Raw genomic sequence first — 26,485 nt, 5'->3', positions numbered from 1 at the left:
GTATGCTCTCACTCTCACACATTTACCTGCACACACATTCACAAGACTTTAACTTCTCTTGAACCTGGGTCCATTCCTGGCGACGTCTTTCTGTGGGTAGTGCCATCACTTCCTTTGACCTCTCTTTCTTTACCCTGCTTTCTCCCATCTTCCATCATGCCTAACCCATGGACATCTGATTCTACTCACGATAGTGCTAGTAAAGTAGGTAGGTCCCCTTGCTTCCATCACTTGTAGAGTTGGCAACTGTAGTGGCTGCTGTAAGTTCTTGAAGATCATCTGGAAGTCAGGCAGAGCTTTTAGAGGTACAAAATCTGGTAAATATATAGTGTACCAGGTTAGGAAATCCACCTGATCTGGTTTGTCTGTCTTTTCAGCAAAAACACATCTCTAAGAAATGGTTACTAAAATCTGCCCCTACTGTTGTACTACCCATTTTCTCTGTTTTAAAATCACACTTTCTTTAAATTGCCCTATGACATGACGTCTACCTCCATCGCTTTATTGATACTGTACTTCAAAGGGTCATTTGTGGTGTTTAGGAAATCTAGTTGCATTCATTCATTCATCTATTGATTCACTCATTCAGTAACTGTTTATATAGTGACAACTGTGCATGGGTACTGCTAGGCGCTGAAGTTACAGTAGGAAACACTTAGGTCTGCCTTTAAGTACCTCCAGTCTGGTCAGGAAAGATGTCAATTTACCCAAATAATTTATTACAGTTGTGATAAGTGCTGTGAAGTATACTTATTCAAATCCTCGTTCTGTTTGACTCCTTTGCTTTATGTGACATTCATGATCACTTCCTACTTCTTGAATTTTCTCCATCCTTGTTATCTGTGACTCTATACAATCTATTCAGCTACTTTTCTACCACTTTCCCTTTTCTCTTACTTCCTCTTCTCTTCCCTAAGTGATGGTTTCCCCCAAAGTTTAGCCTTGGTACCATAATGTATTACTTCTTTCCTTTGCCTGTGACTTCTCATCAACTCATAGTTTTAAATATCACTTCCCAGTGGATGCCTCCAAGATACCCATTTCTAGATTTTTCCATCTGCTGCATATTTTCCCACTTGTACTTCCAAGTCCAACTGTCACCAAATGTTCTTCATGGTTGTAGCCAAACTCACTGTCTTTTATGTGAAACCACTTCTTCTTTCATCCATGTTTCTGCTAATGGCATTGATGATCTCCTGGTTTCTCACATTTGAAACCTAGGAATCAGTTTTGCGTCTAACTTTTCATTTGCTCTCAATACCTAAGCCATTACCAAGGCCTTTTATTTCTTTCATGATAATCTATCTAGCATCTATCCTTTCTCATCTCCCTTTTCTGTTATATTTTGTTTTATTCTGTATTTTCTCATCCTCTCCTCTCTGAGAGTTATCTAGAATTCAAGGTCTTGGTTAGACCCCAGCTCCATCAGAAAATCCATACCCAGAAAGTCCCTATCTTATGGGTATCTTCTTTTTCTGAACCTTCAGAACAAAATCATGGGAGTGATGGGAAGAACACAGGCTTTGGTAGCCAAAGACCCAGGTTTAAATTCTGATTCTACCAGCCACTATTTCCTTTACACTTTATCTCTCTGTGAGCCTTTGTTTCCTCATACTTATCCTATCTCACATAGTGGTCACATGAACAGATAAGTTCATGGAGGTGAAGTCATTTAAAACTATGAAGCATTATATAAATATTAAAGTAAGATTTGTTAATATAAGAATAACTAAGGGGGACTTCCCTGGTGGTGCAGTGGTTAAGAACCCGCCTGCCAATGCAGGGGATACAGGCTCGAGCCCTGGTCCGGGAAGATCCCACATGCCGCAGAGCAACTAAGCTCATGCACCCCAACTACTGAGCCTGCGCTCTAGAGCCCGCGAGCCACAACTACTGAAGCCCGCACGCCTAGAGCCCATGCTCTGCAACAAGAGAAGCCACCGCAGTGAGAAGGCCGCGCACCACAACGAAGAGTAGCCCCCGCTCGCTGCAACTAGAGAGAAAGCCCGTGCGCAGCAACAAAGACCCAACACAGCCCAAACTACATAAAAAAGAATAACTCAGGAGCAGGGACCAAGGTCCTGGGTCTTAACTACCAAGGCAGTATAGTGTAGGGTTAAATTTGAGTCCCAGCTCTTCTACTGACCAGCTGTGTGAAATTGATAAAATCTAGCTTCTCTTTTCCTGAGTTTCTTCATCTGTAAAACGGGAGTAGTAATAGTTTGTACTCATAGGGGTGCTGTAGGATTAAAAGGGTTAATAGATGTAAACTACTTTAAAAAACAGTGCCTGGCCTATAGTAATTGCTCTGTAAGTGTGGGAGGTGGTGCTGGCGGCCAGTGGGGCAGCATGTGGATATAAGGTGGGAGCGAGTCATTAGAACTGAGTCACCAGGTGAGGATCAGGTGTATCAAGGATGGAAACGCAGAGCCGTGGAGCAGACACCTATACCTACTTGGCTGAATCCCTCATGATTCACATCACAAATGGCCCTGCCATCTGAGGCAGAACTGAGCAGATGCGCACAAGGAGATATGAACATTCTGAGCAGCCATTCGGGGCTCAAGGATGGGGATAATGGTGTTTCAGGCACATTTTTGTTGTTCTTGTTAAAGAGAAAAGAATGGTAAGTAGTTTGCCCTTATAGAGTCATGAAATATGCTGATATGTCATGGTATCAAAATATCAGTATCCAAATGTTAAGAAAGGAGACTTATCCTCTGTATTCTAGAAATCTCTCTCTCTCTTTTTTTTTGGCCACACCGCACGGCATGCGGGATCTTGGTTCCCTGACCAAGGATTGAACCCGTGCTTCCCCCTGCAGTGGAAGCACGGAGTCGTAGCCACTGGGCCGCCAGGGAAGTCCCTAGAAATCTCTTTCTTTAGCAAACATAGGCTTATCGCATTTCAGAGTGCAAGGGACCTTAGAAATTCTGTTCCTCTCAGTTTATAGGATCATTGGCCAGAGTATGTATTTCTACTGACACACAGTATTCACTTTGAATGAGGATTTGTTTTTCATGTTAAGAAAGGACAAATAATACTTAGAATATTCCAGGGGCGGTTCTAAGTGCTTTAGATTGTTTAACTCATTTAATCTTCTCAAGAACCCCATGGGATAGATATCATCATCCTCACCCCATTTACAGAAGAAGAAGCTGAGGATTATAGAGGTTATGATGCATAATTAATGAGTAATTGAACCCAGCTTCAGACCCAGACAGCCCAGAATCAGAGCCCATATTCTCAGCCATTGTGCCCTATCATCTCAGCACCTCTGTGCTCTAGTGTCTGGCTCAAGAGGGCAGGCTGTGGTGTCCTGGGCAGATGTTAAATGTTGCAGTTCCAATTTTCCTTGACAATTGGTATTAAATGTTTAATAGTTTTTCAAAATATATAAACATAATATTTATACTAGGTATTCCCCTATCTGTTCAAGAAGAGTCTGATTTTTCTCACCCATGATTATGTACGTGAGCATCGCAGTTGTCAAATAATTGTAAGTTGGCAGCTACTCTGCACTGTACTTCATTGTTGCTTCTGCCATGGGGATGCTCTCTTGCATGTTAGTTCCCATCTTTATTTTTGTTAACAAAAGTCTAGGCTCAATTTTTTAGAGTTGCCACTGTTTCCTTTTTAAACTACTTCTTGTTCATTTAAATGTTCTCTCACCTTCGTTTTTTTAAAAAATTTTCTCTAAGCATTATCAGCTACAAAAATAATTTAATAGGCTTTTACTTCATTTTCTTCTTTACTGAATAAAAATATTAAAATCCGACTTACCTTCCCTGAACGCCTTAATAACCTTATTCATTTCCAAGTAGGCACAGTACCATTTGTAACTCTTGTTAAAGTTTAATTTAGCAATTTCCAGTCCTTGTAACAGTTGACTTATCCAGGCTAATTTGATTTAATCTTTCTAACCGAATGCCAGGAAACACTCCGTTCCTACATTATGAACACGTCCAATTCATTTAAGGATTTCTGGTTCATGTATATAGACTTTGGTGGCATTTTTGTTTTTGGTGTTGTGCAGTCAGAAAATATTTCCAAGAATCAGGACTTGGAGGGAAATTAAGATAATGATTTTAAAAAGCAACTTGAAGATATATTTCATTTTAAAGGAAGCAAAATCCTTAAAACAAAACAATGTAAAAAATTATTTAATATTGACAGTGTATTCTAAGAATGGAAGTGGTAGATTTTACCAGAAAACATAGTTGAGATGGGGTGGGAGGAGGGGTGTGTATGGGTAGAGAAATCATATTTGGAATCTAGCCATCAAATAATGATGTTCCAGGGTTCAAAAATAGACTTTAAATGTAAACATACTTTTATCTGGATTATAAAAGCCAAAGTTCAGCAACAGCCCACTTGGTAAACACAGACCAAGAGAGATCATATGAAATATATTTATTTAATTCAAGTGTCAGAATATAGACAAATCCATTGATATATCCTCCCAAGATCTGTGTATACAGAGCAATAGATTTTAGTCTCCTAGTGTGACATTATATTAACATTAGCATATGATTTAAAAATTTGAAGTTAATTTCATTTAAATCAAATGATATGATATCAAGGATGAATTTTCTAAGCAGTAAGGGCCTAATACAAAATAGGCATTTTTTCCCCCAACTTTCAACAAATAATGGTGCATTCAAAGATGTCTGTGCCTATAAATAAATATAATTTTTAAGTTATAAATTTTGGCTGGAACTAGAAATGTATTAAAACATATTTTGTGGGCTTCCCTGGTGGCGCAGTGGTTGAGAACCCGCCTGCCGATGCAGGGGACACGGGTTCGTGCCCTGGTCCGGGAAGATCCCACATGCCGGGGAGCGGCTGGGCTTGTGAGCCATGGCCGCTGAGCCAGCGCATCCGGAGCCTGCGCTCCCCAACGGGAGAGGCCACAACGGTGAGAAGCCCGCGTATCGCAAAAAAAAAAAAAAAAAAAAAAAAAAAAACATATTTTGTGACAAAGAATCACTGTCCTCTAATTGAGAGAACAGCTCAGGAAAAGTAACTTAACTACAAGGAAGTTGTCAGTAACATGGAAAAAAAAAAGACTGGGGTGTTCTCTTTGTAGTAGCCATGTTGCAGAAGGAAGAATTTAACGTACTTCAAAGCATTCACAGCTGTCATCTAATTTTGTTGGCTATTACTGAGTTTGAGCTCTAAACACAGGAAGGTTATTTCTAAATCAGTTATATACAACAAACAAAACAGCTATTGATTTTCTTTCAAGTGAATTCCTGTTTGTCTCATTGTTTTTATGAGTAATAGTTATGTTTGGCTTTATACTTAAGCACAGTAGGATATAACTAAATATTAGCACCACTCAGATCTACAGAATAGGTTCCTGAACAATGAAGATAAAATCCAGTGGTAGTATGTGATTGATTATAGTGTGAAAACTATTGAACCTGGGTCAGCAAATATAAAATGTGGGTCCAGTACTGCCACCAATAATAATAGTAACTCTTCATCCTTCCTGAGGATTTCCTATCACCTAAGGACTATTCAAACACTTTCCGTGTAACCAAGATCATGTCTTGGTTCAATCATGTCTCCAAGATCTGGTGTGCCGCCAGCCGCTGCGGGTCCTCAAAGTGCAGCAACAATCGACGAGAGGGGGTAGGGAACGGAAAGCACCAAGGTATGGGATCAGAAGGGCACAGACAACTGATGGTTGCAAGGCAAATTTAATAGCAAAGCATAGCCATATATATACCCCTAAAGCAGGGACTTTGCATAGTCATTGTAAAGCAGGGACTTTGCATAGACATTGTAAAGCAGGGACTTTGCATAGACATTTTTGTATAGAACTGGGCTTCCTTCTCTAGTCGGCTGGTCACTACCATATCTGCATCAGTGGGTTTATTGCTTGTTCCACAAAGGCACCAACTTCCCCTCCAGGGTTGCTTTTCCTAGCTTTAAGGAATAACCAGGGACTCCCAGTAACTGAGCAGGTCTCTGGAAAGATCTGGCCAAAGGCCATCTCCTTTTTTACGTTCATACCATAAAGTCCAGGATGCATACCAAGGAGAGTACAATCGGGCCCTGAGGCTTATGAGGGTCTTAATGGCGCATTCCTCAGAGGGCGGTGCTCGCCACACTGGTGTCTAACAAATTTCAGAGCCTGGATTTGAACCAGAGTCCCTATCCTGTGCCAGAGTTACCGTGGTCGAGTCAAGTAACTTCTTCTTCTTTTTTTTTTTTTTTTTTTTTTTTGCGGTATGCGGGCCTCTCACTGTTGTGGCCTCTCCCGTTGCGGAGTACAGGCTCCGGACGCGCAGGCCTAGCGGCCATGGCTCACGGGCTTAGTTGCTCCGCGGCATGTGGGATCTTCCCGGACCAGGGCACGAACCCGTGTCTCCTGCATCGGCAGGCGGACTCTCAACCACTGTGCCACCAGGGAAGCCCGAGTCAAGTAACTTCTAAAGGCATTTCCCTAGGATATTTTTTCCCCGTTGCCCCAATTTTTACCTTTCTCCCTGGTTCACAGGCGCACACAATCTGTGCTGGTATCTATAAAACTGTCACTGATCTGGCTCTGTGCGCTAGTGTCTCAGGGGTTGTCATCATCTCTGTGACCTTCTGTCAAGGTGGGGACGGGGGAGGCTGCGTTCATCATTACTCAAGGCTCTTAGGTCTGCTGGCCCCTCAGCACTTCCGGTTCCCTCAGCCATTGCTAACTCCCCTCTCCCAGCTGAGCTGCTCAGACCATCCTTGCAGGAGCCCAAGTATCATCAGGCCCTTCCTCACCTCATTTTCCTCTACTCTCTGCACACCTTGACCACTGCTGGAACTTTCATGTCCTTTCTTAGCCAGGAGAGGCTGCCCCAGTGTCATCTCTTATATTCCTCTCTACACTCCTATAATAAAACTCAACATTCAGGCCTCCAAGCTTTGTTCTTGGCAGAGAGAACACATAGTATGAGGAACATCAGAAGAGAAAGAAAACATATTTCAGGTCACCTCCCAGTGTTGTTTCCCAAACTATCTGTGCTAAAGAACCAGTTTCTTTGTTTTTAATTTTCCAAGCCACCTCAAACTAATACTTTTGTAAAATTCACTCTACAGCAAGATGAGTCCACAATGACACACTCCTTTGTTGTGTCAATGTCAAATTCCTATGAAAGTTCTTAAACGCCCTCAGTTTGTATTTTTTTTTTTTTTTTTTTTTTTTTTTTTTTGTGGTACGCGGGCCTCTCACTGTTGTGGCCTCTCCCGCTGCGGAGCACAGGCTCTGGACGCGCAGGCCCGGCGGCCATGGCTCACGGGCCCAGCCGCTCTGCGGCATGTGGGATCCTCCCGGACCGGGGCACGAACCCGCGTCCCCTGCATCGGCAGGCGGACTCTCAACCACTGCGCCACCAGGGAAGCCCAACACTCTCAATTTTGCACACATCTTGCTGCAGACCAATAACTAACAGTTTATGACCAGCACCAGTCCGTGAACCACATTTAGAGTTGCATTATCATAGAGACCTCCTTTCTTGGGAAAAAAGAACAAAAGAATCTGTGTTTACTGCAGTCCATCTTTCATTCTGCAGGTATGCCTGTATGTCCATCTTTGTATGATCCTTTGGTGCACAAATGTGTACCCTCCAAAAGCAGGAGTGCTGGGCATTGGTATAATGTTGACCAGGACAAAATTTATATATATGTATATATAAATTTTGTATATATATGAAGAAAAAGAACATACGTGTATACATACATCTGTGTGTTATATAGTATATTGTTGTATATGTGTATATATGTGTGTATGTTTATAAATGTATATATTTCATTCTACAGTACAGTATGATGATTACAAACTTGGTCACTAGAGGAAGACTGCGTTAGTTTGAATCTTAGCTCCACCACTTTTGAGCTTTGTGGCACTGAGCAATTTATTTAATCTCCTCTGCCTTATTTTCTCTGTCTGTAATAATATGGGAATAGTAAAAATAACTCAAAGGGTTGATGTAAGGATTGAATGAGTTAATATATATAAAGCAACCTTAGAACAGGGCCTGGTACTTGGATATGAGTGCTGTGTGAGTGTCTACAGTCATTATTACCATGAGCCATAAGGAAAAGGAGTTAAGGCAGGTATAATAATGGAGCAGGAAATATTCAATCCAGTATAAAATATAATACAACATGGATAATAGAACAGGTATGGTTAATTATGACTTGGATAATGTGAAGTATGTAATGATCTCTTTTTGGCTTTGTATTTGATGTCTGAGGCATTCCATCGTGTCACATGGAACAAGAGTGTGTGACACAGACTGTGCTAGACATTTTGCATTAGCAGTTACTTTTTATCCCCCCAGAAACCCCATGAGAATGGGTATTGTTATTATCTCTACTTTACAAAAGAAGAAACTGGGGTTCAGAGAGGTTAAGTAGCTTAGCTTCTGTAACACAATAAGTAGCAAAGCTGGTGTTTGAACTCAGAGCTTTCTAACTCCAAAACCTGGAGTCCTTGCGATTCTCTACTTGAGCTGTCTATTGGAAAACGATGGGAAGTATTAAAAATGCAATGCCTCGCTCCTAAACCCAAAAATTCTTTAATATGATTTTTTAAAAATAGCCTTATTAAGATATAATTCAGGGCTTCCCTGGTGGCGCAGTGGTTGAGAGTCCACCTGCCGATGCAGGGGACGCAGGTTCGTGCCCCGGTCCGGGAAGATCCCACAGTCGCGGAGTGGCTGGGTCCGTGAGCCACGGCCGCTGAGCCTATGCGTCCGGAGCCTGTGCTCCGCAATGGGAGAGGCCACAATAGTGAGAGGCCCGCGTACCACACACACACACACACACACACACACACACAAAGATATAATTCACATACCATACAGTCCACCCATTTGAAGTATAAAATTCAATGTTTTGTAGTATATTCACAGGTTAAACGCCATCACCACAATCTAATTGCAGAACAATTTCATCCTGGGGTGGATCTGGCAATAGAGTCCCTGGGATCTTCACTTCAGGGCCAGAGACCCTGTAAGAGTTCTTGAATGGACTTCAGATGGTTTGAGAATGTTTTCTAGGATCCACAGCTTTCATTTTCTTCTTTAAAGGGATAGAAATGCAGCTCAGATAGTATTAAGAAACTAGACCAGTGTGTTCTCAAACTTTAGGGTGCACACAAACCACTGGGGGCTCTTGTTAAAATTCACATTCAGGGACTTCCCTGGTGGCACAGTGGTTGAGAATCCTCCTGCCAACGCAGGGTTCACGGGTTTGATCCCTGGTCCAGGAAGATCCCACATGCCGCAGAGCAACTAAGCCCGTGCGCCACAACTACTGAGCCTGCACTCTAGAGCCCGTGAGCCACAACTACTGATCCCTGTGCCACAACTACTGAGCCCATGTGTCACAACTACTGAAGCCTGCGTGCCTAGAGCCCATGCTCCGCAACAAGAGAAGCCACTGCAACAAGAAGCCTGTGCATCATAATGAAGAGTAGCCCCTGCTCACTGCAACTAGAGAAAGCCTGCGTGCAGCAATGAAGACCCAATGCAGCCAAAAAAAAAAAAAAAAATCAAAATTAGTAGGTCTGGGGTGAGGTCAGGCCTACTTTTATCACTTTGGTCATAGGAGTACTAACATTGGATCTCAGTTAAGTGAGATGTTATCTGTCCTAAAATCCCATTCTTCTCATTAGTAGATATGTGTTATCAAAAAACCCTCAAAACAACTGTATTCAATCATTATTATTATATTTTGAATTTTGTCAGCAAAATATTTGTGGACATTTGTTTTCTTTCTTGTTATATAAGTAACTACAATATAGCCATGATTTTGCATCTTGTAACAAAAAGCCTAATGTATTTACTGGCTGGCTCTCAATAGAAAAAGTTTCCCAACCCCTAGTGTGGAGCATGGTGTAAGGCCACATCTGAGGTGCATAAATCTTGTTCATCTTACTCTCCACAGTTCCTTGCTGCATTTATCAGACTTGGCATTAACAATCAGACTGATAGGAATCCGAAAAGTGAGGGGCAACAAGCTGGCTGTATATATGGATAATCCCCCCTCCCCATGCCCAGGGGAGCCATCTGGGCCGGTGAGAATCAGCTTCAGGTTTAGCTTAAAAATAGATCTTACGGGCTTCCCTGGTGGTGCAGTGGTTGAGAATCTGCCTGCCGATGCAGGGGACACGGGTTCGTGCCCCGGTCCGGGAACATCCCACATGCCGCAGAGCGGCTGGGCCGGTGAGCCATGGCCGCTGAGCCTGCGCGTCCGGAGCCTGTGCCCCGTAACGGGAGAGGCCACGACAGTGAGAGGCCCGCGTACCACAAAAAAAAAAAAAAAAAAAAAAAAAAAAGATCTTCCTGGGTTGCAAGCTACTTGCCTGAGTAGCATGGGTGAGTTTCCACAAAGGACCTAGTGTCTTCTCAGTTAGGTCATGTGAATAAGATTTTAGAAGCAGGATGCCCTAGGAGTAATTTGCCATCCGTATAGAGAGTTTGGTTAATTGGGTGACAGTTAGCTGAACTTATGGGTAGAATATTGCTTCTTCTTGCACCAACTTTAAAGCTGCTAGGCACCGAAGGGGTTTGCTCAGAGCTTTGAAGTTGCAAGAGCTATTCGACCATGCATTTTATATATATGACATTCCTGCTTATTTTCCGACACTAGCTCACTTGGCTCCCGTGAAAAAGACCTGCGCCACACTCATACTAGAACATAGATGACTCTTCAAAATTCTCCTGGCTTCAAGTGGTTTCCTACACCATAACCTATTGTAGAGCTTCCTCCCATATGTCCGTCGTGAATTACTGTTCCCTTTGGTCTTGATCAATGACAACTTTAGATCTCCTAACAGATGGCTGATTTTCAGTCTATCTATCTACCTTTTTTTTGGATGCAAGAGCTTGTCCAATAATCAACACTCACTGAAAATAATCCTTGTTACCACAAGGCCCATAACTGTGGTCAGATTTTAATATGCTCTGGGGGGGGGGCCAAGTACGGAGTATGACCTTGAAGGAATTAGATTATCCCCCCAAATAATTGCAAGGTTTACTAATTTATATTATTAGAAACTAGGAGAGTGCCAAGGAAGATGTGATATAACACTGGATTGGGCTGAATTTATGGATAGGGTGCATTTCCTAGAGTTTCTGGGTTTAGTGTGGTACCCAGAAACTCTGGAAGTCATGTAGCCGGAGGTGTTTGTAACAGTTTACTTGAGAGGTTAATTGAAATCTGAACATAATGGTGGCCTCCACTGACTGAGAGATAGACTTGACTCCCAGTTCACTAGACTCGACTCCCAGTTCATTAGACTCAACTGCGTCTTTCGCTCTGTTGATTATCCCCTCCCCCTAGTCTCTTCCATCAGCTCATTTGTTTCTTTGCCTCTTCTTTCAAGATTATTGTTCCTCATGATCTTATCCCTGGCCGCCTTCTCTTCCTGTGTATTCTCACTTGCATGATTTCAGCCATAATGTAGGTATGAGTGATTCTCAATTAAACCCCTCTAGTGTAGACTTCTCTGATAAACTCTAGTTCCATATTCCATTGCCCTTCTGGACAGGTCTTTGGTTTTGATATTTGCCTCCTAAGCTCCTGGACCCCAACATCTTCAAATTTTAATTATTTTTTTTTCCTCTCAACCGTTTTTATCTTGTATCCTCTGTCTCTGTGAATAGTATTACCATCAACGTTCCTAGGCTTTACCCCAGTCCTCTTGAATCAGGATCTCTGGAGATGGAACCTCAGGAATCTATTTTTGAACAAACACCATAGGTGTTTGCAGTTCTCCATGCCGGAAACCTCAGTCACTCTCTTCCCTCTTCCTCATCAGCCACATCCAGTTGGTAACTGGACCTTATTAGATCATTCCCAAATATCTGAAAAATGACCCTTCGTTCCTTTCCCACTAACACAGCTTTAGTTCCCAATCTCTCCCTGGCCCTCCCGCCCAAGTCTCTTCACTGTCCCCATAACCTCTGCTCTCTCAGACAATCACTCAGTACTGATGTCTTTCAAAACACACATCTAAAATAGAAATCTGACTGTGCTATTCCTTGGCTTAAAAGCATCCAACAGTTTGATGGCATGTGAGCAGTTTTCAGACTTTTTAAGGTCATGGAACTCTCTCTTCAAATAAAATCCTTCCAGGAAATCCAACTGATAGAACAGATAAAAGCAGGGCTGCTCTGTTGGAAGCAGGGATTGGCATCACAGGCTTGGCCATGTAACCTACCTTGCTGTGTTTCCTAAGAAACCATTCCCACAGACACAGTTTGGAAAACACTGCATAAAGTCCAGGTGCTTTATTTGGACCCCAAATTCCTCCCTGGCTGGCAGTCTTTCCTCTCACCTCTCCACCGTGACCTCAGACCCCAGCCCTGGGATTATTCACGGTTCCCTGGACTAGTCATGTGTACTTGTGACTTTTCATATTTACTCTCTTCACATTGTACAATGACCACTTTCCTTTTCTCAATTGTCCTTTCCTTTGCGTTCTCAAAGCCAAGTTGGCATTTATGACTGTGTTTTTTTGTTTTTTTTTTTTAATGTTTTTGTCTGTCTCCACTACAAAATAGACAAGCTCTTTGGGAACAGAGCCCATGCTTTCTTCATCTATGTATTCCCTAGCTCCAGCAGTTTATTGCACGAATATTTCTATGCTTTGTAACCCTTTGTATCTGTTCTTTGGTTTTGTTTTTTTCCAGACTGAAAATGCCTTAGTGAATTAAGCGTTATTTTAAAAATACATTTATTAACCACAAACCATATGACTCTACTACTGATTTTTTTCCCTGTTCAGCAGTTAAGCATGATCAGTGGATATATGCATTGTGTATCGTGGCATATGAAGTTGAGCTAATATGGCTAGAATAGTTTTGACAGCAATGACATTTGCTGTTTTTTTTAAACTGATTTTATGAGTAATATGTATTTATTGTAGAAACATGGAAATGAAGACAATTATAAAGAAGAAACTAAAATACAGCTATAATATAACTAACCAGAGATAAACTTAATATTTTGACTTATTTCCTCTCATTCTGTTTTCTACAATATTTAGTTGTGTAGGTATTTCCTTTAGCACATTTGGAATCATACCGTATAAGTAGCTTTACATCCTGAGTTTTTCCACTTACCTTCATGTTATGAACCTTCCAGCATGTTATCATATGTCAAAGAATCTTAGCATTATTAAAAATCTTATTATTTTGATAAAAATTGTGGCATTTCTAAGCAATTGCTAAGAAGTTTGTAAATTCTTAATAGAAAGTCTAGGAAGCTAGAGAGAGAGACCTTTGGGAATTTTGTGAATTGAAAGGAATGGAGGTATGTTTTTACTAATCTTTTTTAACGACATTGCTAATATTAGTGTAAGAACAGAAAGGATGGAGAGGTCTAAAATGTTTTGAGCCTCTGTTCGGTGCCAGATACTGTGCTAGGCACTTTGTATACATTAATTCATTTTAAGATTCACAACAAACCAAGGAAGTGCATGTTAATATTCCCATTTTACAGATGAATAAACTGAGATACAAAAACTTAGAGCAAGCAGCTTGTCTATGTTATCCTCTCGGCGAGTAGAATGAATCCCATTAGTTTCCAAAGCCCCATGTTTTCTACAACACCAACTCTGAGAGGCTACATAGAGCCAGGCTTTGATTCTGAGGGCTTTGTATTAGCATTGCTTACTCCATGGACTGTAAAATCTTCTGGTGACTACAGTTGATGAATCCCTGAAATTACCGCCCCACTTTGTCCATTAGAATATATGTATTTTTTCTACATAGAACACATATATTTTTTTCCTATAGTCATTGTTGATTGCCTAAGGTATCAACTGTCCCTCAAAAAAGTTTGAGTCTACTGCAAATAATGGGGCATCCACAAGTCTTGCAGAAATACTTTGAGGAGCCTTTAGTTTTACTCGCCGGGCCCTGCATTGAGAACATTCTCCTCTCTTGTTCTATTACCCTTTCATGAGTCCCTGGAACCCATTGGAACCAGTTTTCTCCCAATACCCACCAGTACCCTTGATACTGTTTGTTTATAGAAGAGTTTCAAATAATTTACACTTCTGCTGACTGTGCTACCATTTCACTGATTTATGTATATGTGTGTGTAAAATTATAATGACTCTTGTGTTCTTATGTCTGAACAGCTGAGCATCTCAAACCCTGCTTACTTCTCTTTGTATAGCTAAAAGTGCCTACACTTGTACTTGAGCCATTAACAAAAAATAGGGAGTCGTGGTACACATGCAGTTTTTCCATTCCCGTCAAGAACTGGAAGAATGCGTGACCCTTGGTCTTCAAATTCCTAGTAACCACAAACTTCCATATCCTGTATATGAGGAAGTAAGACATGGGAAACTAAAAGGGCCACAAATTCTTTGCTACTCCCATTCCTTTGGAATCTGATTCACCCCCTTCAATCTGAGATGGCTTTTGTGATTGACTTGACAATTAAAAGATGGCAGAAGTAATGGTAAGTCCTAAGATATCTTGCAGTTTCTGCTTGGGCAGAATACTTGCTCTGGGGGAAGACAGCTGCCATGTACAAAGTCTTGACTACCCAGCGGCCACCATGAGGGAGAAGCTACGTATAGGTGTTGTGGTCAACAGCCCCCCAGTTGTGCTCCCAGCCAGTAGCTGACATCAACTGCCAGTTATGTGAGTAAGTCATCCTTAACATCCCACCTAGTCCAGCCTTCAGGTGACTTTCAGCCCCACTTGCCCTTTGACTGCAGTCTCGTAAGAGATACCAAACATGTGCTTCCCAGTTAAGCCCGGTCAATCCACAAAACTGTAAAAAGATAAGTTTTTGTTTTAAGCTACTACGTTTTGGGGGTGGTTTGTTACTGAGCATCAGCTAACAAACATGAAGGAATGATTGTACATGTTGTATTTGGAGCTAATAAACTCCACTTTCATTGAAGGTTTCCAAGGAAATGCCGATCATCGGTCTTCCTACATTTTGTATGATGGAGCCTTCTCTTGTCCTCATATTCTCCCTGGTAATTTTTTTTTAATTGACTGAAACAAATTTTTTTCTGTTTATTTTCCATACATCTGCTCTAAGGGTGGCAATATTTAATGAAATTCTGTAACATAGAATTATTAGAAGAAGGTTAACTCTTTGTCTGATTAAAGAGAAGCTACCACAGGTTAACAAGAAGGCATCCATGGTGAGGAGGCCACTGCCACTGTCGTGTACAGTGATGTCAGTAGTACATTCCACTCTAAATCCACTAGCAGTGCAGTGGCTGCCACAGAGCTGGAATATTGTCCAACTTCTTCATCTCAAGCATCTGCCCGGAGTTTAGTTTTTTTTTTACACTCCATTTTGGCATAGAGCATCACCTTACACTGAGATTTTTATTTTAGGTGTTCCTTCTCAAATGCCTGATTTTTTTCATCTCGTTCATTAGAAGTCTGAAATGAGTCTTATGAAGCCAAAATCATGGGTTTGGCAGGATGTATTTCCTCTGGAGGCTCCAGGGGGAGAATCCATTTCCTTGCCTTTTCCAGCTTCTAGGAGCTGCCTGCATTCCTTGGCTCATGGCCCCTTTCTCCGTCTTTGAAGACCATCACTCCGACCTCTGCTTATTTCATCACACTTCCTTTTCTAACTTTAACTGTACTACCTCCATCTTGTAAGGACCCTTGTAATTACATTAGGCCCATCTGGATGATCTAGGATAATTTCCCCATTGCAAGATCCTTGACCTAGTCACATATGCAAAGGTTCTAGTGACGAGGACATGACCATCTTGGGGGCCATTATTCAGCCTCTCACAGATACCTGAGCTAGACTAAGAGGCATTTAAGCAGATACCTGTGGATGCTTAGCAGTTAGAAGATGAGGGGAGGGGGAAAGTGTTCCAGGCAGAGAGTCTTGCAAATTGGAAGATCTGGAGGTGAAGAAGACCATGGCTTCTTTAGAGGAAGGAAGTGTTGAGTGTGGTTAAAGGATACATATGAGAGAGACGGATAGGCAAGAGCCGGATCCTGAAGGTTTTTTTTTTTTTTAAACCATATGAAGCAAGTTTGAACTTTTAAGGGCAAAGGAAAGACACTGAAGGATTTAAGCATAGGAGTGACAATGGTCTCATTTGCGTTTTGGAAGAATCTGATGTAGGAGAGCAAGAATGGAGGCGGGAAACTGTGATGCTGAAGAGTCAAGGTGGTATCACCTATTTCACAACATGTCTAAAACCAAAATCGATTATCACCCACCCAAACAAGCACATCTCCCCAACTTCCCTGTTGCTGGCAGTGTCACCTGTATTCTTCTAAGATCACATTAAAAAAATTATTTTTGGCTTCTCTCTCTTTTGCTTCTAACCACACCTTATTGCTTCTTAAAATTTTTTAAAGACGTAAATAATGTATGATTATATGAACATGTATAAAATAAAAAGCAATAGGTAAATAAGCCCCCTTTCATCTCTTCTCCAACCTTTGACAATCCAGCTACCATCTTTATAGGCAACATGATTAACAGATCAGTAGGTATCATCCTGTGCCTTTACCTATACATTTACATGTATTATACGTGTGTATACTGACCGCATTACATTACATCCGTATGCATTTAAAAGCATAAATGTCTTTCTGTTTTCAACTAACAGTGTAGCTTAGTTATTCACATGTCAATACATACTTTTAAATACCTCACTTCAATATGGTACCATGATATTACTATAACTTCAGGCTATTTCAGAGTTTTCCTCTTGATAATTACTCTGTAATGAATATCTCTACATTATCCTCATATGTACACACAGGTATTAATTTTTCTGTAAGATAGATTCTTAAAAGTGGTCAAAAACGTTCAAAAGTTAATTTAAAAAACTTTATTGAGGTACGATTGACATAAAAAAGCTGTACGTATTTAATGTACACAGCTTGATGAGTTTGGAGGTAAGTATACACCCATGAAACCATCACCACAATGCCGTAAACGTATCCATCACCTCCAAAAGTTTTCCCTCGTCCAGTTTATGTATGTATGTATGTATGTATTGTGTATTTATGCTAACACGTAGCAAAGTTTTTAAGTAAACAGCACAGTGTTGTTAGCTGTGGGCACTGGGCTGTCCTGTAGATCCCTAGGAGTTAATCATCTAGCATAACTGAAATCTTGTACCCTTTGACCAATTTTGAAAAATTCAATTCATCCTCTAAAAAGGTTGACAGGAACCATAAAGGCCGTGAGGCTTTACCCTACTTTCAAGCTAAGAAGTAGGCCTGTCACTGTTTTATGTTTGGTGATTGAAGACACACATTCCTGGGTCATATACGATGTATTTTATTCCTCACAGCAACTCTCAATGAGCTTCACGTTTGTGTTGGTTCCCCTTGCCAGCAAGTGCCCAGGTGAAAATTGTGCATGCAGTGGATTTGGGTAACAGCTGAGGAACCCTGAACATGTATCCAAATTTTTTACAGTGGACTACAGGCGAATCTGCCCTCTGCCCTTGAGGGAGAGTTTTGCTATATTAAACAAATTGTTTTTGCTATATTTGCTATATTAAGCAAATCTTTCCTTGGCTCCAGAGAGAGACATACTATGTCTTTTACTGGTCACTCTGCAAACATTTCTGGAAGGATTGTCCAGAACAAAAGGCCATTTAGTGCCTCTGCTCCCAAGACAAGTAAATATGGAAGAACCCATGGAGAATTCTCTCTCAGCTAAGGCTTGAACCTAACTCCACTTCCACCAATGGGGCATGAGTATACCCATTTCCACGCACCCTCACCGAACACTGGATGATAATTGATTTTTGTTTTTTACATTTTTATAATCTAATAGGAAAACTAAAAAGTGTTCTCCTTGTAATTTGCATTGAATGACTAGTGAGCTAAATAAGCATCTTTTCATGTTGATGTGAATTGCTTGTGAATTGCTAATACTGTGGGTTACATGTTCTTATTTTTGCCCTTTATTTTACTGGTTTATTTTCTGATCATTTGTAGGAGCTCTTTATATTTTCTAGGTATTAATCCTTTTTCTGGTTTATATGGAACAAATCTTATTCTCCCAGCTTGTCTCTTGTTTCTTTTCACTTTATTTATACTGGCTTCCTTTGTACAGATATTTACAATTTATATATGGTCTGTTCTGTGAAACTTTTTCGGCAATACAGAATTGCATAGGTCTTGATAGTTAAAAAGCATGCAGGGGAGCTACCAGATATTATGATCTAAGTGTGTCTTCTAAGTTTTCTTTCAAATCTTTCTGTCTTGAATTTATTTAGGTTTTCTCCTAACCAGTTTTTTTTTTTTTAAGATAGACAGTCTCTTCTCTTTAAAAATATAAAAATACATGATGCCAAGATTAAGAAACAATAATGTTAAATATCTGTTTCCATACTGAGGGTTCTGTGAAAATTCACAATGAACATCAGAGCATTAAAGATTCTGAGAAGTTGTGGGGTTCTGTTGTTCCATGGAGGCCCTGAGAGGCAGTCACTGTCATGGTTGGAAGCAGGGTCCTTGAAACCAGACTGTTTGAGCTACTTACTAACTGTGTGACTTTGGGCATGTTAATTAATTTCTCTCTGTCTCAGTTTTCTCATCTATAAAATGGGGGTATTAGACTTTATTTTGCAAGAGGGTCATAAGGATTAGTTGAATTATCTAAGTGTTAGCTGTTGTGGGACATTTTGAGGATGCTGTTCGTGGAGCATCACTATAAAGCTGATGGTATTGTTAGTTGACCTTCCTATTACTGTTTGGAGAATCAATACCATTTTGAAAAAAAAATTCAACTACTGCACTCCCATGGAATGTGCCACACAGACTTGTCCACGTGAGAAGAAACTGCTCTATTGAAAATAAATGCCTGGGCTTCCCTCGTTGCGCAGTGGTTAAGAATCTGCCTGCCAGGGACTTCCCTGGTGGCGCGGTGGTTAAGAATCCCCCTGCCAATGCAGGGAACACAGGTTCGAGCCCTGGTCTGGGAAGATCCCACAAGCCGCGGAGCAACTAAGCCCATGAGCCACAACTACTGAGCTTGCACTCTAGAGCCCGTGAGCCACAACTACTGAGCCCATTTGCCACAACTACTGAAGCCCACACGCCTAGAGCCCGTACTCTGCAACAAGAGAAGCCACCGCAATGAGAAGCCCACACACCGCAACAAAGAGTACCCCCGCTCGCCACAACTAGAGAAAACCCATGAGCAGCAACAAAGACCCAAGGCAGCCAAAAGTAAAGAAATAAAAAATAAATTAAAAAAAAAAAATCTGCCTGCCAATGCAGTGGACACGGGTTCGAGCCCTGGTCCAGGAAGATGCCACAGAGCAGCTAAGCCCGTTCACCACAGCTACTGAGCCTGCACTCTAGAGCCCGCGAGCCACAACTACTGAGCCCGCGGGCCTAGAGCCCATGCTCCGTAACAGAAGAAGCCACCACAGAGAAGCCTGTGCACTGCAATGAAGAGTATCCTCCACTTGCCGCAACTAGAGAAAGCCCACACACAGCAACGAAGACCCAATGCGGCCAAAAATGAATAAATAAAATACACAAATTTATTTTTAAAAAAGAAATATTCCTGCAATCCTGTAGCATCTGCCTTTGAGTCTTTCAGCTTGGGATTCATAGCAAAGGAACCATTCATTTCTCTCCTCACAGCATCTTTATCCCTCTGGCGTTTCTCACCTCTTGACAGTCATGTGTAGTATTTCCTGCTCATCTATTTGAAAGGCACTCCCAAGTGAATTTTGCATGTGTTATTTAGCTGGTTTTTCTAAGTATCCTAAACATCCCTATAAGTGTGCTGAAAATCCATCTCACTGTTGTGTTGTCACATAGTAACAGGCAAACAGGAAGTTAATTTTACTTATATTAATTTCATCCTAAGAGCACTTCCAGAAACATTCTATTTTGTTTTTTCAGTTGGTATGTAAGCATTTTTTTTTTTTTTTTTTTTTTTTTTTTTTTTTTGCGGTACGCGGGCCTCTCACCGCCACGGCCTCTCCCGTTGCGGAGCATAGGCTCCGGACGCGCAGGCTCAGCGGCCATGGCTCATGGGCCCAGCCGCTCCGCGGCATGTGGGATCTTCCCAGACCGGGGCACGAACCCGTGTCCCCTGCATCGGCAGGCGGACTCTCAACCACTGCGCCACCAGGGAAGCCCTCACTTCCTGGCTTTTAGATGCTGACTTCTTCCTGTGTCCTTACAGGGCAGAAGGGAGGAGGGAGCTCTTATCATTCATGAGGGCTCCACTCTCATGACCTTATCACCTCTCAAAGGCTCCACCTCCAAACACCATCACATAGGGGATTAGGTTTCAACATATTAATTTTGAGGGGACACATAATGTCTATAGCGCACAGTGCAGTTGTCATCATAAATATAATATTGAAGGCTTTCATTTACCATTATCACTTTCCCCATGTGTTTCTTTTCCATTTTTTAATGAAAATGTTCATACATAAAGAAATAATGAAAGAAGTACAGTGAACACTCATGGACTTGCCAACCGGGTTCTGCAGTTGTTAACATTTTGCCATATTTGCTTTATCTCTATAGTTAATACTTTTTTGAAATTATTTGAAAATAAGTTATAAATATCACATTTATCAACTAAATACTTCATTATGCATCTTCTAAGAGTAAAAACATTTTAAACAATATTCTTGTTAATAACCACAATATCATTGTCATACTTAAAAGAGCTAGTAATGTCATAATATCTAATATCGGGTCCATATTCAAATTTCCTCATTGTCCTAAGAATGTTTTTCTATAACTCTTGTTTTAAAGGATCTAATTGAAATAATCAAGGTTTATGTATTGTATTTAGTTATTTGGTTATATGGCTCTTTGTTCTCTTAATCTACAATAGTTCCTCCATCATCTTCTTCTTTTTTTTTTATATCATTGACTTGGAAATGTGTTGGCCAATTCAGAATGTCAAGGACTACCATTTTATATTTGTAAAGCTCACTATTTTTAAAGCTGCATTTCAAGTACCCCATAATGAGATACATTCAGATATACCCTTTCCTTTGACTAAAATACCAGCCCTCTATTAATTTTAGGTGTGTGTTACTCAAAACAGATGCTTTTTAAGAAACTTATGTCTTTGTGTGGTGCTGTGAGAATTTTTGATTATCGCATCTTGTGTGGCACCAGGCAGACTGAATGACCTGTGCTGAGCTATCTATGCTGAAAGGCAGCAGAATGACATGCAAACCATTTTGTCATCTTTTTAAATATTTTAGCTCAGTTCGGCAAAGCTACTGGCCAAGAGGGAAAAATCTGTATCTGAAACGTTAAAGGAGAGAGATCTGTTTAAGCGAAGGTTTTGAAGAGTAAAATAAAAATGACCTCATCTCTCCTGACTAGTGTTGGGTACATTTAACTAAAAGAATGAGAATCACCTCGAGATAAAATGCACTCGGGATTATTGTTACTCATTTTTTCACTTGATTAAAGTGTGTACATAGTGGGTAAGGGATTCAACAGGAGGGGCTATGAACTAGCTGAAAACAGGCACCCAGAAATGGTACACACTGGGAGTTCCCTGGCGGTCCAGTGGTTAACACTCCAAGCTTCCAATGCAGGGGGCACGGGCTCAATACCTGGTCGGGGAACTAAGATCCCACATACCGTGTGGCACGGCTGGGGAAAAAAAAAAAAAAAAAAAAGGTGCATACTTAAGTAAACTCATCACAACCCAGATGCTGGTCCTCCAAAGGCTCAGAAATGTGATTTGGTCAGCGTACAGAGAGTGGATCAGACATGGGTTCAAACCAGACACAGAGCGTTCCATTGGCAGGACCAGGACATCCATTCCCTGAAGGGAGAGCTCTAGGGGAAGCTAACTTAAACCAGAAGTGTGCAGAAGGAAGTAAAAGTCAAGCAAGAGGAAACAGTTGTCTGCTTTGAGTGATTCATGACATGAAAATTTGTCAGACTGAAGCCTCATCACCCAACATGGAACGTGTACTACCAGGAATAAATAGGTTATTTTCATTTTGAGGCCCAAATGCTTCTGCTCTGGTCAGAGTCTGGATGGGCACCATCAGCATCTAGCCCCTTGGAACTCCTCTCTCTCTGCCCAAGCTGATTGTCTCCTCTGCTCCACCCTGTATTTCTCCAGAAGGACTGGATGACCATCATTTCCATTCCATGTTAGTAAATTATACTCACAGTCCGGTCCTGGCTTCTGGAGGAAACATCCTGATTTTCTTGATAAAATGTTGGCTACTTCTGATCTCCTTGGTCACTTATTTATAAATCACCTCTAGCAATCCAGGTATAGATGGGTAAAAATCCATTTGGGGCGAATTTTGTTAATTAAGCTCTCACTGACTAATTTCATTTTTCGTGTATCCATGCTTCATTTCCCATCTTCTCTGTCGCCTTCCTGTGCTACCCCCACGGTGTTACTACTCCCCTCCGTTTATTCTCCTCATGAGTAGACTCTTGGATTTTTAGAGGGCAGACTTGCATAAACTTAAGCCCAAGGCGAGGAAAACCATAAGCTTCAAGTCAAGCATTTTTATAGTTCCCAACCCTTTAAATAAATTCTAAATACATTTCTATAGAATATTCACATAGGACATTCTAAATCTGATATTTCAAATACAAAAGATGTCTTAAGTGAACCTGACTGTGATGATAAGATGTTCATTAATTGAGTTACTAAGTGCTTTTTCTATTTCTGCATGAAACCAGATGAGACACACAAGGGTTAGAAAAACAGCTGTGCTCTTTATCTGAGAGAGACCACAATTGACAGTGATGTAAAAACCAAACCTTTCTATGTCTGTGGGCCTATTTCTGTTAAATAAGTTCAGTTACCAAAGGGGAAGGGTCGGGGGGAGGAATTAATTAGGAGGATAGGACTGACATATACACACTACTATATATAAAATAGATAACCAAGAAGGACCTACTGTGTAGCACAGGGAACTATACTCAATATTTTGTAATAACCTATATGTGAAAAGAATCTGAAAAAGAATACACACACACACACGCACACACACACACACACACAGCATCACTGTGCTGTACACCTGAACCTAACACGACATTGTAAATCAACTATACTTCAATTTAAAAAAAAGGAAAAACAAAACTAAACCCCCAGACCTTTCTGAAGAGCCCCTTTTACTCTTAACCTTGTTGTTTCCTCTTCGTGTCAATCTTGGGGTCCTCTGGGCCCTGTAGCCTCTAGAACTTTGGAGATGGAGGAAAGGCATGGAGTATATTTAGAGAGTCTACACTCTCTGAGACCTAGCCAGTTTCCTCCAATGGGGATAGCTCTTGGTCTGTAGGAAGCAGTTCAGTTCCGAGTCATTTCAGCAAAATTCTGGTTTCGTTATACAATGTAGAGAACAAACACATGGGGACTTTGGAAAGTTAAAGAGGCCCTGGACTAGAGCCTGTCCTTTCAGATCTGAGAATTTGAGTCAGCCTGACCTTATGGTAACTGGGAGGTCCCAAAGCAACCTTTGAGTAAATATCTAGTTACGCTTAGAACCCTGGCTAGAACCAACCAAACCAAGTGTAACCTGCATATGGATTGTAGTTTAGAGACCTGAAGGGAAGCTGAGGAACAGTGTCGTAGGATGATGCCAAACCACAAAACCCAGTAGGTCACACTAAGAGCCATCGTTCTTAAGGGGATGTGCAGAGCGGATCCACGTAGCAAGCCAGTGAAAGAATGTGCCCAAGAGTTAATATGATGGAGAGGGCCTGGTGAGCTTATGTGGACAAAGGGATAGTTTTAAAACAACTATTTTGTGGTATGTTAATACAGAGCTGGAATAACTCATAAACAACCATGTACATTGTAAGATATTAACCTATATTGAGAATAAAACATCACCCAGTAGTTGAAGTTCCTGTATTCTCCTCTCTGATTGCATGTCTCAGAATTCCCCATGAATTTCCTTATATTTATACTCCACATGTATATGGTCCTAAATTAGATGTAATATCTTTGAAAATTATCTCCTTCATGCATATGCTATTATTCTGCATGAATTCTTCTGCAACTTAAGTTTTTTCACTCAACATGTTTGTGAGAGAGATTTAGGTTGATATGTGCAGCACTGGTTCATATTTGTTTTGCCGGCAATGCTTTTTTATGTCATGGTCCTAGTTTTGGAGAGGGAGGGAGGGAGGGAGGGCATGATGGAGCCACTTAAGGGACCTGTCCTGTTGTGGACAGTCCATACTGTGCTCTTAGAGTCCCAAAGCGGTGACCCATGGATCACCTGCAAGTGTTGTAATGGGATCTGGGTGGTAGAGGAAGCTCGTTATAATGGAAGAAGCAGAATTGACGTAAAGAACCTGGAAATCAACTAAATATAAGCACTCTTTGATGGTAATAAATACAATAAGTATTTCATAAATGCACGTTTACTGATTTAAAAGTGTTTTTTGAGTTAGGTACATCACTGTTTCAAAAATTAGACACTCTTACAAGTGCTCTGAGGAAAATGGCCTAATTTTCCTCTCCTTTGTTTTTTCCACCTTTGCAGTGTTTTCTGGATTCTGTCCCAGCGGATCTGTTTCCTGCTCTGTAACTTTCTGGGTTAACGTTGAGCATCATTAGGGAAACTCAGCTGCCACTAGACTGTACACCACCACGAAGGCTTTGGAGATCTTTTCAGTTAAAAGAATAATGACTTTCTTGAAATGTAATCCCAGTGGAGCTTGTTTTCTGCGTTGCCTGGAAGAATCCCTACCTACCATCAGCAGTTCTTCAGAGATCTTATAAAAGCCTCTCTACATCAAGCAACTGAGTGACTCTGGATTGTTCAGGGAGACCTTAAGAATTGTGGATATCAATTCACCTGGAAGATTCAACCACTGCTACTCAGAGCTACTGCTGAAATACCATGTCTAAGAACTCGGAGTTCATCAACCTGTCATTTTTATTAGATCATGAGAAGGAGATGATCCTGGGAGTCCTAAAGAGAGATGAATATTTGAAAAAAGTAGAGGACAAGAGAATAAGGTAATGTTCTTTTATCTTGTCTGCCTTCCTTGACTGCTTTCTGTTTGTTTGAAGCAATTTAGATCAGAAATGGGGCAACTGCATCCACATTGGTGACAAGTGTTAGTCAGTGAGTTCATAGATTGTGAGCAGTAGCACAAATATTAGAAAACATCTTTGGCACTTTATCATTTATCTAGAAGGAAGGATGGGATTGAGCTGTAAATATGTTGATGAGAATGTCAATTTGCCAATGACATCATAACTCATAGGTAAGTGGAAGGACTGCTCAGGTTTGAGTACCAGCTCTGGGATGTGTACTAGTTGTGTGACCTTGAACCAGTGACTCAACTTCTCCATGCCTTCGTTTCCTCATCAATAAAACAGGGATAATAGTAGCACTCATCTTATAGGGTTGTTGCCAAGATTAAGGAAGGTAATGTGTAGTGCCTGGTACTACAGTACCAGGCACTACAGCTAAGGCACCCATCTAAGTGCACAATAAATGTTAACTATTATTTATTTATAATGCCTTTCTTAGGTCAGTCAGTGGGAATTTGCCTTGACCAGAGCTGGGAGAAGAAGGGCATCTGGAAAGTGAAAAGTTCCCATTGTATCCCAGAAATCATCTGAATTTCTTGAAATAAGTTTCTGTGTGAGGAAAGTTGAGTAATGTGGGCAGAGTTGAGTTGAGTTTCGCATCAGTTGTAGGCAGGGTTGATGTTTAGCTGAATCCCCAGGTGTGACCTCATCTGTCTTTCAGCCAGTATCCATTCTGATTGGTTACATTATCTGTTCCGAATGATCGGAGCATCATTCTGATTGGTTGCCACAGTCATTCTGTTTGGTTGCTGCCTGTCTTGTCCTGCTTGTTAAATATATTTGGTTATTACGTCTCACCTCTGAGTAGAGGAGCAAAGATAAACAGAGTTCCCTCCTCAGTCACTGCCTACTACTGTGCAACATGTAGCTTTTGTACATCGCGTGTCTACCAAAACTGCAATCAGAAGCTTATGTTTAGGGCTTCCCTGGTGGCACAGTGGTTGAGAGTCCGCCTGCCGATGCCGGGGACACGGGTTCGTACCCCGGTCCGGGAAGATCCCACATGCCGCGGAGCGGCTGGGCCCGTGAGCCATGGCCGCTGAGCCTGCGCGTCCGGAGCCTGTGCTCTGCAACGGGAGAGGTGACGACAGTGAGAGGCCCGTGTACCGCAAAAAAAAAAAAAAAAAAAAAAAAAAAGCTTATATTTATTTTACTTGAGAAAACTCATCATAAGATTATCTTCACATGTTGCAAAAATAATCAATGTGCCTAAAGGAACTAGGATCCTTAGAACTGGAAAGATATTGAAATATTCTTGATTGATTCTTATTTCATAGTGAAGAGCTCAGAATTTTTATTTCCGTCATTTCAAGGTATTCCACCAATCTTAAACAAAGGCTTTGATTAAAATTATTGCACTTTTTCTGTGCTTAGAATTCAAGTGGCAATGAAATGCAGTTAATGATTTTCAAGAAATCAGTAATATTTTTGG

The 26,485-nt window shown here is 41.1% G+C and overlaps 1 protein-coding gene across 7 annotated transcripts in view; it reads left to right on the top strand.

Annotated features, from left to right (window-relative positions):
• SYTL5 (synaptotagmin like 5) overlaps nt 1–26,485 on the top strand; it is a 243,897-nt gene that overhangs the window by 78,701 nt on the left and 138,711 nt on the right. For all 7 annotated transcript variants that reach the window (XM_067023039.1, XM_067023040.1, XM_067023035.1 and 4 more), the window contains exon 2: nt 24,494–24,972. In XM_067023039.1, the coding sequence (XP_066879140.1) occupies nt 24,854–24,972 (119 nt within the window). In that variant the 5' untranslated portion in view covers nt 24,494–24,853. The remainder of the gene's footprint in view (nt 1–24,493; nt 24,973–26,485) is intronic.

The sequence above is a fragment of the Kogia breviceps genome, chromosome X, assembly GCF_026419965.1.
Source record: "Kogia breviceps isolate mKogBre1 chromosome X, mKogBre1 haplotype 1, whole genome shotgun sequence".
NCBI classification, from domain to species: Eukaryota; Metazoa; Chordata; class Mammalia; order Artiodactyla; family Physeteridae; genus Kogia; species Kogia breviceps.
Note: the sequence above shows the minus strand (reverse complement) of the source record. Positions and strands in the feature narration are given on the sequence as shown.